Raw genomic sequence first — 17,249 nt, 5'->3', positions numbered from 1 at the left:
AGTACTTTGGATTTCACAAATTAAGATTTTAGTGGAAATTCATGATTTTGTGGTTTACGTCTCAAAACTGAAGGAAGCAAGATAGATTAAGTAGGCTAATAAATAAGGCTAGGATGTTTAGATTTAAATAGGTTGGAGGTCCGCTATGACTATGAAGATGTGAAAAGTTTCTTTTGAATACCTATAAAATTATAGCGATAGCGGATCTCAAAAGGGCCAGTTCAGAGCTCATCTACTGTGTGCAGTGTAATTTAATTAATTCTCTCGCCCAAAATACTTAACTTAGCCACGTCAAAATTTTATTATCAATACTTACCTGCGTGCTGAATTAACATTTAAATTAAGAGCTTCTTCGGCCATCAGCAAGAGAAGCTATAATTTATTATGTAACTTGAAGTGGTGCGTTACTAGCCCAGCGGCTAGTCGGGAGAGCCGATTTGATCAGGCGTTCCCTTAGCCGTCCGCACCGCGGCTTTATATATAAGAAAGCTGCGCGAGGTAGCAAGGTCCCAGTTCTCTCCAGACGCTGCATAACACGCCATCTGTGTTGGGAGTCGCGTCGCATCGGTATCACTGCTACAAACAGCCTCGGATGCCGTATTAAGTTACTCGAGATGCACGTAACCATGAAATATTTTCAAGTGAAGTGTTAATTCTTTAATGAATTTCATTATCTAGCTTCAGTTTGCGTATTGTATTTTCACGTGCCGTCGCGGGACAGACATTCTACCAATAATTTAGCGTGGCGTTTGATGAAACTAATCATCAAATTATGGCGAGCATTCTTTTTAACATTTAATTCGGACATTTATAGTAGCATCAGCGCATTAGACTCTGAACTGCTCAGTTAGTTAGGTTGTAGGGATACTTGTGTTTTTTATCTGTGACTTTGAGAATATACTCAACTATTTTGGAAAATCGTTTTTGATTAGAAATCCCGGACAATCTCCTAATTCCTCAGAGCTATAAGCTGCAGCTATAATTGTATTCTCAGATGAAGTGGGCACTAGGAACTCTAATTACAGGCTTCACGTTTTGTTAAATCACTTTCTGGGTGCTAAAAAGTAAATAGAGAGCCAGTGTTGAGAACGGCGGAAGACAGCATTAACAACATTCTAAAAGCCAGAAACTGATTCAACATTCAAACATTTATACAGCAACAACAATATTTACAATTAACCGCCGCCCCACACCGGGAAGTAACAGAATCGTATTCCCAGTCTGCTTGAGTCCATGAGGCACCGTCCCAGCAATCCCAAGTGAAATCTGACCATTTCGAAGAAAGCATTAAATGAAAACGAAACAATTCTTTGGAAACAGAATCCAAACTTCGACGAATAAAACGAATCCTTTCACGAACAAGAGCCAAGCCATGAGGTTGATTGTTGCGACTGGAACCAGGAGAATGGATATGGTGCACATCCTTGCAAATATTGGGACATGATTTTCATCACGACGCCTGAATAAAAACGACAAAGCACACTGCTGACTAACTCGACAGCTACGAAGTTTACCCAGCTTTCATAAACACCGATACATTTCCTCTCCGTAGAAGTAAACAATGTGAGACCCGAGTTTCTCCTGGCGTATACAATTTTCAAACAATTTACGGGAATTCACCCAGTTATTACTAACAGCGCCCGCCGATATTTCGGCGGGAGCACACCCCGCCATTTTCAAGGCAAACTGCTGTCGGAAGGTGCACAGGGAAGGGATTCCTTTCCGTCCTATAGTGAGTAATATCGGCGCGCCAACATATCGTGTAGCCAATAATCTTTCTTCTCTCTTGATTCAACAAGTTAGTCGGTGTGAACTTCATAACTGGAACTCAGCTGATTTTTTACGTCGTTTGGAGCGACTGGGGTTGAATGACTCTGACATTTTAGTAAGTTTTGATGTAGACTTTCTCTTCACTCGTGTTCCCCTGTCTCATTCGTTGCGGTTAATTGTGGCTAGGTTTGGTGCCGAATCAACTAATCTCTTTCTGCATGTGTTAACATCCACCTACTTTTTATTCAGTGACCAGTATACGAACAGACAGATGGAGTTGCGATGGGTAGTCCGTTGTCTCCTGTGACCGCAAATTTGTTTATGGAAGACTTCGAGGAATGTGCATTGGAGTCGGCGCCGTCCAAATCCACCGGTTTCTTTAGATATGTTGATGATACCTTTGTTATTTGGCCTCATGGTAGGGAGATTTTGAGTGCCTTTCTAGAACATCTGAACTCCATGCACCCAAACATTCGTTTTACGATGGAGGTGGAAGAGGATGATTGCCTTCGCTTTCTTGACGTTTTGTTAGGAGTAAGGATGATGGACCACTGGTACATGCAGTTTACAGGAAACGTACTCACACTGACTTCTGTTTACAGGCTAACAGGTATCACCATCCAGCTTAGAGTGAAGGGGTACTTCGTACCTTGGTACACAGGGAACCTATCATTTCCGACACTGAGACTTTGCCACCTGAGCTGTCCCATCTTGAAGGTACTTTTCGTCATAATGGTTATGGTGACAGACAGATTGAATGTGCGTTGTGCTATAGACCAACTGTACATCGGATGACTGAGGATAATACTGAGTCGACACGTAAGTCTACTGCCTTTTTTGCCTTACGTGGGGACCACTTCCAACAAGGTCGGTTGTATTTTACGGAAATACTATGTGAAATGTTTTTTCCGACCTCGATCTAAAATAAGAGTGCTTTGGGTTCAGTTAAGGATGACCTTGGTTTGCGAAAGGCTGGTGTATATCGCATTCCTTGTAGCTATGGCATGCCATATATTCGTCAAACTATGAGGACCGTGGAGGACCGATGTACTGAGCATAAACGGCACACACGATTACAGCAGCCAAGTAGAGCTCCTACTGCCGAACATTGCTTGGATACTGGTCACCCTATGTTATACAACAACAGCGGGACACTGGCATGCACGTCTAGCTATTGGGACAGTAGATTGTGTCGGAATTCCATGCGGCTTTTCGCCGATGATGCTGTAGTATACAGAGAAGTTGAAGCATTAAAAATTGCAGCGAAATACAGGAAGATCTGCAGCGTATAGGCACTTGGTGCAGGGAGTGGCAACTGACCCTTAACATAGACAAATGGAATGTATAGCGAGTACATAGAAAGAAGGATCCTTTATTGTATGATTATATGATAGCGGAACAAACAGTGGTAGCAGTTACTTCCGTAAAATATCTGGGAGTATGCGTACGGAACGATTTGAAGTGGAACGATCATATAAAATTAATTGTTGGTAAGCCGGGTGCCAGGTTGAGATTCATTGGGAGAGTTCTTAGAAAATGTAGTCCATCAACAAAGGAGGTGGCTTACAAAACACCCGTTCGACCTACGCTTGAGTATTGCTCATCAGTGTGGGATCCGTACCAGGTCGGGTTGACAGAGGAGATAGAGAAGATCCAAAGAGAGATACTTAGTTGAGGAGAACATGAACATTCAGTATGTGAGAAACTATAATATCATGTAAGACGTTATATTTATTTCATCGTCACAGGGTTATTTGGTAAGCGTGATAGCGTAACGGAGATGTTCAGCAAACTCAAGTGGCAGACTCTGCAAGAGAGGCGCTCTGCATCGCGACGCTTGCTGTCCAGGTTTTGACAGGGTGCGTTTCTGGATGAGGTATCGAATATATTGCTTCCTCCTACTTATACCTCCCGAGGAGTTCACGAATGTAAAATTAGAGGGATACGAACGTGCACGAAGGCTTTCCGGCAGTCATTCATCCCGCCAACCATGCGCTACTGGAACAGGATAGGGAGGTAATGACAGTGGCACGTAAAGTGCCCTCCGCCACACACCGTTGCGTGGCTTGCGGAGTATAAACGTAGATGTAGATGTAGAAGGAGGCATTCGAGACTAAATTAGCGAGCAACATTGTAAACAGGGATGGAGGCTTTTCTTTAAACTCTGTTTGGAATCCTGCTCTCTCCCTTGTCAAAAAACAGAGGGACAGAGTCAAAGTTACCTCACCTGCTAGTTCGTAGTCTCACTATCGATATTTCTGACTTTTATCTTTGGTGGCACTAGTGTTCAGTGTGTGTGTTATCTTTCCTGAAATAGTCCAAGAACCGATGTAAAATTTGTTTGTACATAGCCTGTCCGTTGTGGTTTGCCTTGAAAATGGCGGGGAGTGCTCCCGCGGAAATACGGCGGTCACTGTTAGTACTATTTGGCTGAATAACCGGAAAGGTATTTGAAAACCTACAAAAATTATTTCCCATTGATTCTTTAGTATTATAATTCTTCAGTTTGGAAAATCCATAGAAATTATATTGTTTCCAGATTTCCTGCTATACAACTAGACCGATATCAACTGAACTTAGTACACATATCATTTACCTTCTGTAAAAAATCGCTGTGATGGTAAGAACCACCAATCATACAAAGGGTTGGACGTGGGGATGAAAAAGTAGTGTAGCCTACTAAGCGAAAATAACTATAATTCATTCAATATTTGAGAATGAGAGCACTTAGTGACTTGCAACAGACTTTACAAATAATTTCAACTCTTTATGAAACATTTTCTCTCTGACGTCACTCACAATATAATGAAAAGTAAAATGGTTTATCGATTACCATATTTTCTCCGTTCATTCAGTGAAACTGCCACATGAGGCATAGCGTTTTAATTTATTACTTCTTTACTACTAACTGTATTCCTAACACTGTTTGCAGATAGTATTCACATACACTACTGAAAGTATCAGAAAAATTACATCTTTTGTACGATACTTAGTTGAGGAGAACATGAACATTGAATATGTGAGAAACTACAATATCATGCAAGACGTTTAAATTGATTTCATCGTTTCTGCTGTTTCTATTTGCAACGATATCCGCTTTCAATATCAACATCTGCCGCTGAATGTAATTACAGAAATATATCATTGTACCTTACACAGTTCAGGAGATATGACGTTAAATACTGAGATGACAGAAGGAACATGCATTAAGTTTTAACTCATTACTTCTATAACACTATTTCGATTCGCAACATATTTCTTAGAAAGCATTTCCAAATACCGCTGTATATACTTACAGAAAATTATCATTGTACGATACATAGTTCACGAGATAATGCATCATCTACTGACATGCGTGAAAAACTGCCATATCATGGATGACGCTTTAATTTATTACTTCTTTGCTATTAACTGTATTCGTACCGTATTTCGCCGACAGCATCCACATACGGTGCTGAATGTACCTAGAAAAGTATATCATTGTAAGGCAGGGTTCAGGATATATTACGGCATAAACACTGATTTGCGTGAAAAACTGCCGCATCAGCATAACGGGGAAAATTTCTCACTTCTTTGCTACTAACTCTATTCGAAATACATTTTGCAGACTGTATACAGATATTTCGATGAATGTATCTACAAACTTGTATTACCGTACGACAGCCAACTCAGGAAACTTGACTTCATAAATATTGGACAGGATCTGAAAAGTGTAGGGCGAAATTCGCTAGAGATATAGGTGATATATGTGTACAAATACGCTTGAAATAGGCTAAGTTGACAAAAATCATGGGATAGCTACATGTCGTTATGGAGACGGCGGTAGTATAGCGTACACGAGGTATAAGAGGCAGTGCATTAGTAGAGTTGTCATTTATATTCTGGTGATTCATGTAAAAAGGTATCCAGCGTGATTATGGCCGCACAACAGGAATTACCAGATTGTGAACGCGTTATGGTAGTTAGAACTAGATGCATGGGACATTATATTTCGGAAACCATAAGGGTATCCAGTATTCCAATATCCACAGTGTCAAGAGTGTGCCGAGAATGCCAAATTTCAGGCATTACCTCTCATCACGGACAACGCAGTGGAGTGGCCGACGGCCTTCACCTTAACGACCGAGAGCAACGGCGTTTTTGTAGAGTTGTCAGTGCGTAAAATACCGCATATATTAATGTGGGGCGTATGAAGAACGTATCCGTTAGGACAGGGCTATGGCAGCAGACGATCTTCACGAGTGCCTTTGCTAACAGCACATCACCTGCAGCGCTGCTCCTGGCTCGTGACCATGTCGATTGGACCCTACTGAAAAACCGTAGCCTGGTTAGATGGGTCCTGATTTAAGTTGAGCTGATAGTAGGGCTCGAGTGTGGGGCAGACCCCACGAAACCATTGACTCAAGTAGTCAACAATGCATGGTGTATGGGGGTTGTGGCTGCATAATGGTGTTGGCTATGTTTACATGGTATGGAGTCGGTCCTCTGGTCCTACTTAACAGGTCATCGACTAGAAATGATTATTTCTGGCTGCTTGGCGACGATCTGTAGCCATTCATGGACTTCTTGTTCCAAAAACATGATGTCATGTCACTGGGCCACAATTGTTACCGATTGGTTTGAAGAATATTTGGGACAATTCGAGCAAACGGTTTGCGAGCCAGATGACCCGAATTGAATCAAATCGAACATTTATAGTACATAATCAAGTGATCAGTTCGTGCACAAAATCCAGCACCGGCAACCCTTTTGTAATTATGGACGACTACTGAGGCAGCATGGTTCGACATTCCTGCAAGGGACTTCCAAAGTTCTGAAGAGTTATGGAGTCAACAAACTGCTGCACTACGCCAGTCTAAGCTAAATCCGACACGATATATCATGACCTTAGTCACTTCAATGTATGTTAAATATGTTTGAAATATATTTGACATGTGCCCATGCAGCCAAAGCCACGGCTGAAAAGTTCATCCTAAATCCGTGGAACGATTTCTATCAAATTTGGTACACATAATAGTTACAGTCTGGAAAGAAAAACCGTACGGTTATAAATCACCGGCCTCCTATTGCGGGTGAGTGTGATAACACGGAAAGAAAAGGCAGAACAAGGAGATGGACAAGTAGCGTGTGGAATGGAGGAGGTATGAAAAAATAGGAGGAGGAACAGATAGACAGCGGGGGTAGAGAGAAGGAGACTGAGATACAGAGGGGGGGGGGGGGGGGAGGAGATGGAATTAGATGTGGGGGACAGTATGTGGACAGAGAGAGTGACAGAAGGAGGTGGGGAGAGATTAGGTGTGGAGGAGGTGGCCAGGGAGAGAAGGGAAGAGGAGATGGACTAATAAGAGATTGAAATAAACACACACCTAGGCAACGTTGGCTTTCTCAATTAGTCGTATTACAAATCCAGATAATAAAGGAAAAATAACTGGTTAAGGATTTCATAGACAGCATTGGGTAAAGACTGAAACTGCGAAAACAGTAAAAGACGAATGTAGTTGTAGACACATGACGATCAAAATGGTAAAAAGACAATGCCCAATAGAAATCCTGGGATGTCACAAGAGATGCTAAATTTAATTCAGAAAAAGGAGAAAATACGTAAGAATGCAGCAAATGAAGTTGGTGAAAGGAAACACAGCCGTCCATAAAATGAGACTGACCAATGTGCAGAACAGCAAAGTAGGAATCGTTAGTCGAGAAATATAAGGTCGTAGAGGCACTTGACAGTAGGAGAAACAGAGGCCCCCTGTAGGAATGTTAAAGGATTAGTAGGAAAGAAAAGCAGCTGTACCAAAAGTCCTCAGACGGCAAGCGCGTACTATACAAACAAGGACACGCTGTTCGTAAATTATTTTGTGGTTTGCGATTTTCGTTTCCGTCACTTTATTTGACATTGGGAATGAAATCCAAATAACGTTTATGAATGCTTGAAATTATGAAACTTCCGGGCAGATTAAAACTGTGTGCCCGACCGAGACTCGAACTCGGGACCTTTGCCTTTCGCGGGCAAGTGCTCTACCAACTGAGCTACCGAAGCACGACTCACGCCCGGTACTCACAGCTTTACTTCTGCCAGTATCTCGTCTCCTATCTTCCAAACTTTACAGAAGCTCCCCAGGCTGTGGCTAAGCCATGTCTCCGCAATATCCTTTCTTTCAGGAGTGCTAGTTCTGCAAGGTTCGCAGGAGAGCTTCTGTAAAGTTTGGAAGGCAGGAGACGAGGTACTGGCAGAAGTAAAGCTGTGAGTACCGGGCGTGAGTCGTGCTTCGGTAGCTCAGTTGGTAGAGCACTTGCCCGCAAAAGGCAAAGGTCCCGAGTTCGAGTCTCGGTCGGGCACACAGTTTCAATCTGCCAGGAAGTTTCATATCAGCGCACACTCCGCTGCAGAGTGAAAATCTCATTCTGGCTTGAAATTATGTTTACAGTTTGTGGAGAGTTGCCAAGTGCTCTCACTATTCAACACTGTTGTGATAATTTGTCTGGGTAACTTGTGGTGTTAAGCAATAGCATATTAATCTTTATGACAACATATCTCCGGAACTACGTGGCTTACACTGATAAATTTTCCAGGTACATTACGTGGTTTTTGTGGATACTGCCTGAAAAATACACTACTGGCCATTAAAATTGCTACACCAAGAAGAAATGCAGATGATAAACGGGTACTCATTGGACAAATATATTATAGTAGAACTGAAGTGATTACATTTTCACGCAATTTGGGTGCATAGATCCTGAGAAATCAGTACCCAGAACAACCACCTCTGGCCGTATTAACGGCCTTGATACGCCTGGGCATTGAGTCAAACAGAGCTTGGATGGCGTGTGCAGGTACAGCTGCCCAAGCAGCTTCAACACGATACCACAGTTTGTCAAGAGTAGTGACTGGCGTATTGTGACGAGCCAGTTGCTCGGCCACGATTGACCAGACGTTTTCAATTGGTGAGAGGTCCTGAGAACGTGGTGGCCAGGGCAGCAGTCGAACATTTTCTGTACCTAGAAAGGCCCATATAGGACCTGCAACATGCGGTCGTGCATTATCCTGCTGGAATATAGGGTTTTGCAGGTATCGAATGAAGGGTAGAGCCACGGGTCGTAACACATCTGAAATGTAACGTCCACTGTTCCGACTTCACTCAACGTGAACAAGAGGTTACAAGACGTGTAACCAATGGCACCCCATACCATCACGCCGGGTGATACGCCAGTATGGCGATGACGAATACACACTTCCAACGTGCGTTCATCGCGATGTAGCCAAAAATGGATGCGACCATCATGATGCTGTAAACAGAACCGGGATTCATCCGAAAAAATGACGTTTTGCCATTCGTGCACCCAAGTTCGTCGTTGAGTACACCGTCGCAGGAGCTCCTGTCTGTGATGCAGTGTCAAGGGTAACCGCAGCCATGGTCTCCGAGATAGTCCTTGCTGCTGCAAACGTCGTCGAACTGTTCGTGCAGATGGTTGTTGTCTTGCAAACGTACCCATCTGTTGACTCAGGGATTGAGACGTGACTGCACGATCCGTTACAGCCATGCGGATAAGATGCCTGTCATCTCGAATACTAGTGATACGAGGCCGTTAGGTTCCAGCACGGTGTTCCGTATTACCCTCCTGAACCCACCGATTCCATATTCTGCTAACAGTCATTGGATCTCGACCTACGTAAGCAGCAATGTCGCGATACGATAAACTGCAATCGCGATAGGCTACAATCCGACCTTGATCAAAGTCGGAAACATGATGGTACGCATTTCTCCTCCTTACACGAGGCATCACAACAATGTTTCACCTGGCAACGTCGGTCAACTGCTGTTTGTGTATGAGAAATCGGTTGGAAAGTTTCCTCATGTCAGCACGCTGTAGGTGTCGCCACCGGCGCCAACCCTGTGTAAATGCTCTGATAAGCAAATAATTTGCATATCACAGCATCTTCTTCCTGTCGGTTAAATTTCGCGTCTGTAGCACGTCATCTACGTGGTGTAGCAATTTTAATGGCTAGTAGTGTACATTTCTAGTAGAGTTAATAGTAAAGAGGTAATAAATTAAAACGTCATGCATGAAGGAGAAGTTTTGCTGGCTGAAAACCTAAAATGTATTACAATGGAAAACTTTTTGGCTTTTATCATTTTGTGGCTGGTGTTAGTGAGACAAAGTTTCGAAAAGCTTAGACGTTATGTGTAAAGTTTGTTCGAAGGCGCTGTGCTCTCGTTTTCAAATACTGGACGTGTGGCGTCGATAGTTACGATGCCACTACGCAGGTGCATGCTCTCTTAAGTTGGCACTGCGAGAGAAGACTAACTACACCGACCACAGCGCCCTCTGGCCGACGCTGTGGAGCTCAGGGTGTGCCGTCTTGATTTCACCCTTTTCATCAAAAGCAGGCAGCCTGGAAATATTGCTTCTACTACCGAGTGGGCTAGCTTGCTATTGAGACTTTGTGTTAGTTACGTTCAGTTCAGTAAAGTGCATCACCTCTCATGCTCCTACTCGCTTCCTTCACTCTCGGCCTATATTACAGTTCACAGGAGCAGCCCATGCACCGCCTATCCAGGCAGGATACAAAAGGACGAACGTAGTCTGGGTAATTTTCGCACTATGCGTTACTGTATTGCACGGCATATAGTTTCTAATTGTAATACTTGCAATACTGTATTAAACGTTTAAAATACGATTACACCTCCTAATAAGCAGATTATGAAAGATTTTTAAGTATTTAAATTAGGTCAATAACTGTATGAAATATTGAAAACCAAATATGTTTGGTAGCGCTAGAAGCCGTTAGAGAGGCAACCTGCAACTGAGAGTATGCACCATGAGCTGAGTTAGACCATTATTAATATAAATTACGACTGAGCTTTTACTCGTAAGACAATATTTTATTAGTGTGAGTTTTAAGTATGTTACATGTATCAGAGTCATTGGTCTAGCGTAGATTACTTCTGCTTTATTTTGGTATTTTCAATACGGACCTTCCAGTAATAAGGTTTCCTTTTATTCACTGCGAATTTTAATTACTCTTACATATATCTCATTCAGCGGCCTCTACAACTCATAAAATTAGTTCTAATTATTCTGCATTTACTTAGGAAGTCTTGTATGTTGTTTCTGCATCTTAGGCATATTTTTTTATATTTTTTAGAATTCCCGATGTTCGTCCGTGTATATTATTTAAAAACTTTCTATTGAGGTTTTGTCTCTACCGTGAACATTTTGAATAGAATATTTTGTCATTGCTTTGGATCTGTTATGGCGAGACTGCTGTTCATAAATTGTGTTTCTTGATAAGAAACGTACGTACCTCCACAACACCCAGTCACTTCCACTCATCACTCTATGTTACTCGAATCCTCGCTGTAGCATAGAAGTCATCTTGAATATCCCGACTTTTAGAGAGCTCTATCATAATTAACTTTCCCTCTGAAGCGCTGTGTGCTCTGGTTTGAAACCTCCTTGCGGATTAAAACCGTGTGCCGGGTGAGGGATCAAACCTGGGACCCTTGCCCCTTGCGGGCTAGTGCTCTTCGACTGAGCATCCTATCACGAATCACGACCCATTCCCTGAGATACTGACTAAGATTGTAGCGGTGGGTCGTGAGTCGAACTTGCCCGCAAACTGGTAAGTCCTCAGGTTCAAGCCTCAGTCCAAAACACACTTTTAATGTGGCAGGAAGTTTCAGAAATGTTCAAATGTGTGTGAAATCTTATGGGACTTAACTGCTAACGTCATCAGCTTACACACTACTTAACCTAAAATATCCTAAGGACAAACACACACACACCCATGCCCGAGGGAGGACTCGAACCGGAACCAGCCGCACAGTCCAGGACTGCAGTGCCCCAGACCACTCGGCTAATCCCGCGCGGCGGAGGTTTCAGAGCTATCGTACATTATGTCAAGATGAAAATTTGCACTTACAAATCAGACGACCTTTACTAATAGTTACTGATGAATACCTATCGAAGATGCATAGCCTGTGCTCCATACTGTAACACAGAGCGGCATGACACGATGCACGTTGATACCTGGGTATAGTGAGCACGGAGGAGAGTCCGCTGCCGTAGCTGGCGGTGACGAGCAGGTAGGCGATCAGCAACCAGGACAGCACGTGGCGCGTGGGGCCCACGACACGTGTGTGGCGCCGCTCCAAGTCGGGTGTCTGCAGCACCAGCAGGCCCAAAGAACGGAAGAAGCAGTCCTCTAGTGTTGAGTACCGCCCGCCACCCTGCGCATCACCTGAAATTGCAGCTCTGTCTTTACATTCAAGATCAATAATATTTACATCAATGATAAAATCCGCTCTGATTGTAAAAATTATTTATTTCTAAGAACGAAAGCACAACCCGGTTTCAGGACATGTATTCTATCGTCAGGTAAATATTGAAATGTGAGTCCACAAAGGATGGGTAGTTGAGACCCTTTCGTTTTTCTTTTTTTTTTGTGGGGGGGTCATCAAACTTCTGACTAGTTTGATGCAGTGTGTTTGTGTCAACCTCTCCATCTTAGAGTACCACTTGCAGCCTGCGTCCTCAGTTATTTGCTGGGTGTATTCCGAACTCTCTATTTTTCTATAGTTCTTACCTTCTACAGCTCCCTCTAGTATTGTGGAAGTTATTCCATGATGTCTGAACAGATGTCCTTTCGTCTTGACAGTGTTTTCCATATACCCGATTTCTCATCGATTCTCTGGAAAAAATCCTCTTGGCTTAGCATATCAGTCCACCAGATTTTCAACATTCTTCTGTAGCACCACGTCTCAAATGCTTCGATTGTCTTCCGTTCCGGTTTTCCCACACTCCACGTTTTACTTCCATAAAATGCTGTGCTCCAAAGATACAGCATATTCTCAGAAATTTCTTCCTCAAATTAAGACCTACGTTTGATACTTGTAAACTTAACTTGGCCAGCCCTCGTCTGCTTTCTATGTTCTCACTCCGTCTGTCATGGGTTCATTTGCAGAACACGTTTTAAAAAAAATGGCTCTGAGCACTATGGGACTTAACAGCTGACGTCATCAGTCCCCTAGAACTTAGAACTACTTAAACCTAACTAACCTAAGGACAACAAACACATCCATGCCCGAGGCAGGATTCGAACCTGCGACCGTAGCGGTCGCGTGGTGCAGCATAAGTAGCATAATTCCTTAACTTCATCTACTTCTTGATCACCAGTCCTGACTTTAAGTTCCTCGCTGTTCTCATTTGCGCTAATTCTCGGTACGTTGGCCTTTCTTCGATTCATTGTCAATCCATATTCTGTACGCATTAGACTGTTCGTTGCGTTCAGAAGATTCCGTAATTCTTCTTAGCTTTGAATGAGGATAGCTGTCATTAGCCAGTCTTATCATTAACAGCCTTTCACCTTGAATTTTAATTTCTGTAATTCCACTCCTGTACCTTCCTTTTATTTCCATCTTTGCTTCTTCGGTCTATATATTGAACAGCAGTGGCGAGAGATTACATCCTTGTCTGCTTACGCCCTTCCAATTCGAGCGCTTCGTTCTTGGTCTTCCACGCTCGTTCTTCCCTCGTGGCTCTTGTACATATTGTACATTATACGTCTTTCCCTATAGCTTGCCCCTATTTTTCTCAGGATTTCGAACATATTGCAGCATTTCACATTTTCAAACGCTTTTTATAGGTCGACAAATCATATAAAATGTGTTGATTTTTCTTTAGCCTTTCTTCCATTTATCAGCACTGGGATTAAAAAGTTTGAAGTATGTTAAAATAGTGCATCCCTGGTACATTGCATGCAACAGCATATACTATTGAACCCTAATCCTGCCAGGTCTCTATCAAAGAAGGACAATGGCTAGGACTTAGTGACACGTCACACATTGATCTGCATGAAGGTTGACGGACGGTCTTTCGAACACAGTGCTGCATGGACGTCCATCAGATCCGTACTAAGCATTACCCTAAGTTGAAATATTCGATGTTAAACATATCAGTGATTAAAGTCCCTGATAAAACTCGTATTCTCAGCTGAGGTCAGGAAGATATATAGTAATGAACAGCCTGCCGAGTGAAAGATATGAGCTGAGAGTAAACCAGAAAAGACGAAAGTAACGAGGAGTAACTAAAATTAGATTAGCAATAAATTTAAAAAAAGCAATGGCGATCACTTAATATAGGAAGTGAGGGTATTTCATTACCTATGAAGAAAAATAACACACGGCAGACGGTGCAAAGGCTATGTAAAAGTACACTAGCACAGGCAAAGAGGCTACTCCTAAGTCAGTTAAGAATACCATCACCGTCTAACATACACAGTCGCGACACTCTTTGCTACGAGAGCTGTTACCATTTGACAGCTGGAGTCACACTAGCGTTCCAAGCGGTGAGAAAGCAGCGTCGTAATCATGATGTTTGTTTTCATTTATTTTTCTACTTATTTAACGAAATAGTTATTATATTTTGTGTTCCACACATTAAAAAATTACGAAGAGAGATGAATTATTGCGAAAGAATGTAAAAACAGACGAATCTCACTGATTCAGTGACATAAGCTAAAATTATATCTTGAAGAAATACTTTCGACTATGTGCATAATTGTAACTTACGCCGCTGAAAGCAAGAGAATATAAACACATATTTCATGCATCAGAAGCATATATCTTTGTTGTTGTGTGTTGTGATAGGCACCTTACTTGACACGTAAAAACTGTGTGTGGAGTCTAATGATTCGCCCATTCATACGCTTCACTCGACTTTCAAATGCAAGAATGTTTTGGTAAATTTGCTTACTTTTGCGTCGAAAGGGAATGTGTGGAAGATTCTTGCCATTTGTGGCTAAGATGTAGCAACAATTTTCGAATTGGTTTATTCTGTATTGGGAGGGAGTTTTATTGCTTTTGACGGTTTAATACCACGTCTGTGTGGTTTTCCCTTTAGCTATAGGTATGATGGTTTATTTGGTACGTTAAATAATGTAGGTATGCATTCCACAGAAGTTTCCACTTTGCACATTTACTGATTTGTCTGGAAGTGTGGCGAACATATCTTCTCGTTTTTGGGTAGATGTACGACTTCTTTCTGCATAAGGACAGGTCTTCTGCTATATAATGGCTATTTTTTGTTCTTAAAAAATCGACATTCTTCTCTGTGCGTTACAAGAGAATCGTAAATGAACTGTTCTGTTATGTACCGTTTCATACCTCGAAGGGTCCTCAGGAAACTAAAGAATGAAAATTGTGGTATATTTTTCAGTTATTATCAATTTTTATGGCACTATGTACGCTCCATATCGTAAAAACTATGTCACAAATCAGTATAAACTATTGTATGTATTGTATTGTGTGTTAACCGGGGACCTAGAAACGACGGAGGGGCTCCGTCCCCGCCGCAGCCGCAGTGGTCCACAACCCCACGACGACTTCCGCAGTCCACATCACCCCTCCGCCGCCCCACACCGAACCCAGTGTTATTGTGCGGTTCGGCCCCCGGTGGACCCCCCAGGGAACGTCTCACACCAGACGAGTGTAACCCCTATGTTTGCGTGGTAGAGTAATGGTGGTGTACACGTACGTGGTGAACTCCTTTACGTAGCAATCGCCGACATAGTGTAACTGAGGCGGAATAAGGGGAACCAGCCCGAATTCGCCGAGGCAGATGGAAACCGCCTAAAAACCATCCACAGACTGGCCAGTTTACTGGACCTCGACACAAATCCGCCGGGCGGATTCGTGCCGGGGACCAGGCGCTCCTTCGCGCCCAGAAAGCCTTGTGTTAGACCGCACGGCCAACCGGGCGGGCCAGTATATACCACACTATTCAGTCTCATCCTATATTGTATTCAGAAGTGTAGCTTGCTGGCAGCTCGGAAAAACATCATGGCATCTGAGAAAACCGCAAAAAAATATAACATACATTTCAGATGTTTCGTTACAGACGTTGCAAATTAAGTAGGCTAATAAGATTTAAAATTGGGAGAGTCTTCGCAGAAATAATGAGAAAAGGAGTAAATGGAAAACACTGGAAGAAAAGACGGAATGATAGAAAATGCATTAAGAGATCAGCGAATAATTTGTAAAGTACTAAGTGGAGCAGCAAGAGGTAAAAACTATAGGGGAAAGACAAAGATAAAAATATGAGACGAAGAGGTTGTCACAAGAGAGGATGTCGTGGCGGGCCAAGTACGACCGTTCTGAACATTATTAGACGTACAAAAAAAAATCCCAATAGAGTCATATGTTGACGCCTATATGCACCATTTCCTATCTTTTTCTGCAACAACTCAAACATCGTTCCTACAAAATTGGAGTGTAACTCTCTATGCTGATGTATGTCGTTATGAATCACGTAGACTGAATTTGTGTATTGGAATGAGATTCGAACACGGATACGGGTCTTCTGCAAAAGCGGTCATGGCTCTTTGGCTAGAGACTCTTCACACTCCCCGCTCCTCCCACTCTCACACACAGGTCCCAGCCGTATAACAGATTCAGTTACATATCGCTAATCTGCTACTTACATAACTCTGCGTGGGATTTACAATATACATTGTTAGACTTCAATTTCTTGGAGAAAGAATGAAGGTGTTAGCGTGGACTGAAGCCGTGGTTTCATATGGTAGTGGATCTTCCATTCAATGGCAGATTACTATACCAGCTAAATATCAATGTCGCTTTGGACAAGAATTCAGTTCACGAACTTTTATAGTCACTATGCTCTATTCAAACTCATCATATTCAACAGTCACATAGAAAGAAAATTATCCATGAATAATTATGGGATGTTGACAGTATATGGGATTTAAAAAGACAGTTTTTATAGTTGAAAGAATAATTGAGATATTAACTACAACAGAAAATATTCCATACAAATATTACATATTAACGTTGTAAACAAGATCTATTTTTTACCAATAAATTACTGACAAGCACGTGAGTATAATTAATCTTCACTGAAATACGTCTGGAAAAAATAAATCCTTCATCCGTCATCAAGAATTTTCGGTGGCTGCCTCCTTAGGGTAAGTAAGAGTAATATATTCTACTCGACGACGTGCAGTGAAATGAAAGACACATATATCAGAGAGGATATAATTAAAAAAATGACACTATCTTTAAATACAAATTTATGCCTCCTATCAAGAAATTTGTCGAATCCGAAGTTAAATAAGAGCTACTCAGAGACAAACGTAGATTCACTCTAAACGAGTTCGCTGACCAAACTGCAAGAATCACAGTATATCTTTATTAGCATTGTTATTATTTTCAGCGAGAAGTTGAGTACTGAATCACAAAGTAACACTGTATGTGATAACTCCCTTTTAAAAGTTTTTAGTCCGTAATGTTTTCAGTCAGGCATGTAATCGCTTCACAGCTGTAGAGCCGCGAAGTATGGCCAACAGAAAATTACAGGAGACTCGAAAACATTTTATTAACCGACCTCAGGCAAGTTCAGTTATGATCCAGGAGGAATATACCAACACGTGAGGCAGTTCTCAGGCGACGACCTTGAAGGTA

At 42.2% G+C, this 17,249-nt stretch overlaps 1 protein-coding gene and 1 non-coding gene across 2 annotated transcripts in view; one reads left to right on the top strand and one right to left on the bottom strand.

Annotated features, from left to right (window-relative positions):
- The window catches only part of LOC126234883 (glutamate receptor 1-like), a 150,583-nt gene that overhangs the window by 73,061 nt on the left and 60,273 nt on the right, over window positions 1-17,249 (bottom strand). Inside the window, exon 4 of the mRNA XM_049943623.1 lies at window positions 11,803-12,013. Within this exon, the coding sequence (XP_049799580.1) occupies window positions 11,803-12,013 (211 nt within the window). The remainder of the gene's footprint in view (window positions 1-11,802; window positions 12,014-17,249) is intronic.
- Window positions 8,036-8,110, top strand: Trnal-caa (transfer RNA leucine (anticodon CAA)). The gene has a single exon. It is a non-coding gene; the product is annotated as a tRNA-Leu (tRNA).

The sequence above is a fragment of the Schistocerca nitens genome, chromosome 2 (genome assembly GCF_023898315.1).
Source record: "Schistocerca nitens isolate TAMUIC-IGC-003100 chromosome 2, iqSchNite1.1, whole genome shotgun sequence".
Lineage (NCBI taxonomy): Eukaryota > Metazoa > Arthropoda > Insecta > Orthoptera > Acrididae > Schistocerca > Schistocerca nitens.
This window is presented reverse-complemented; position numbering and strand designations above follow the sequence as displayed.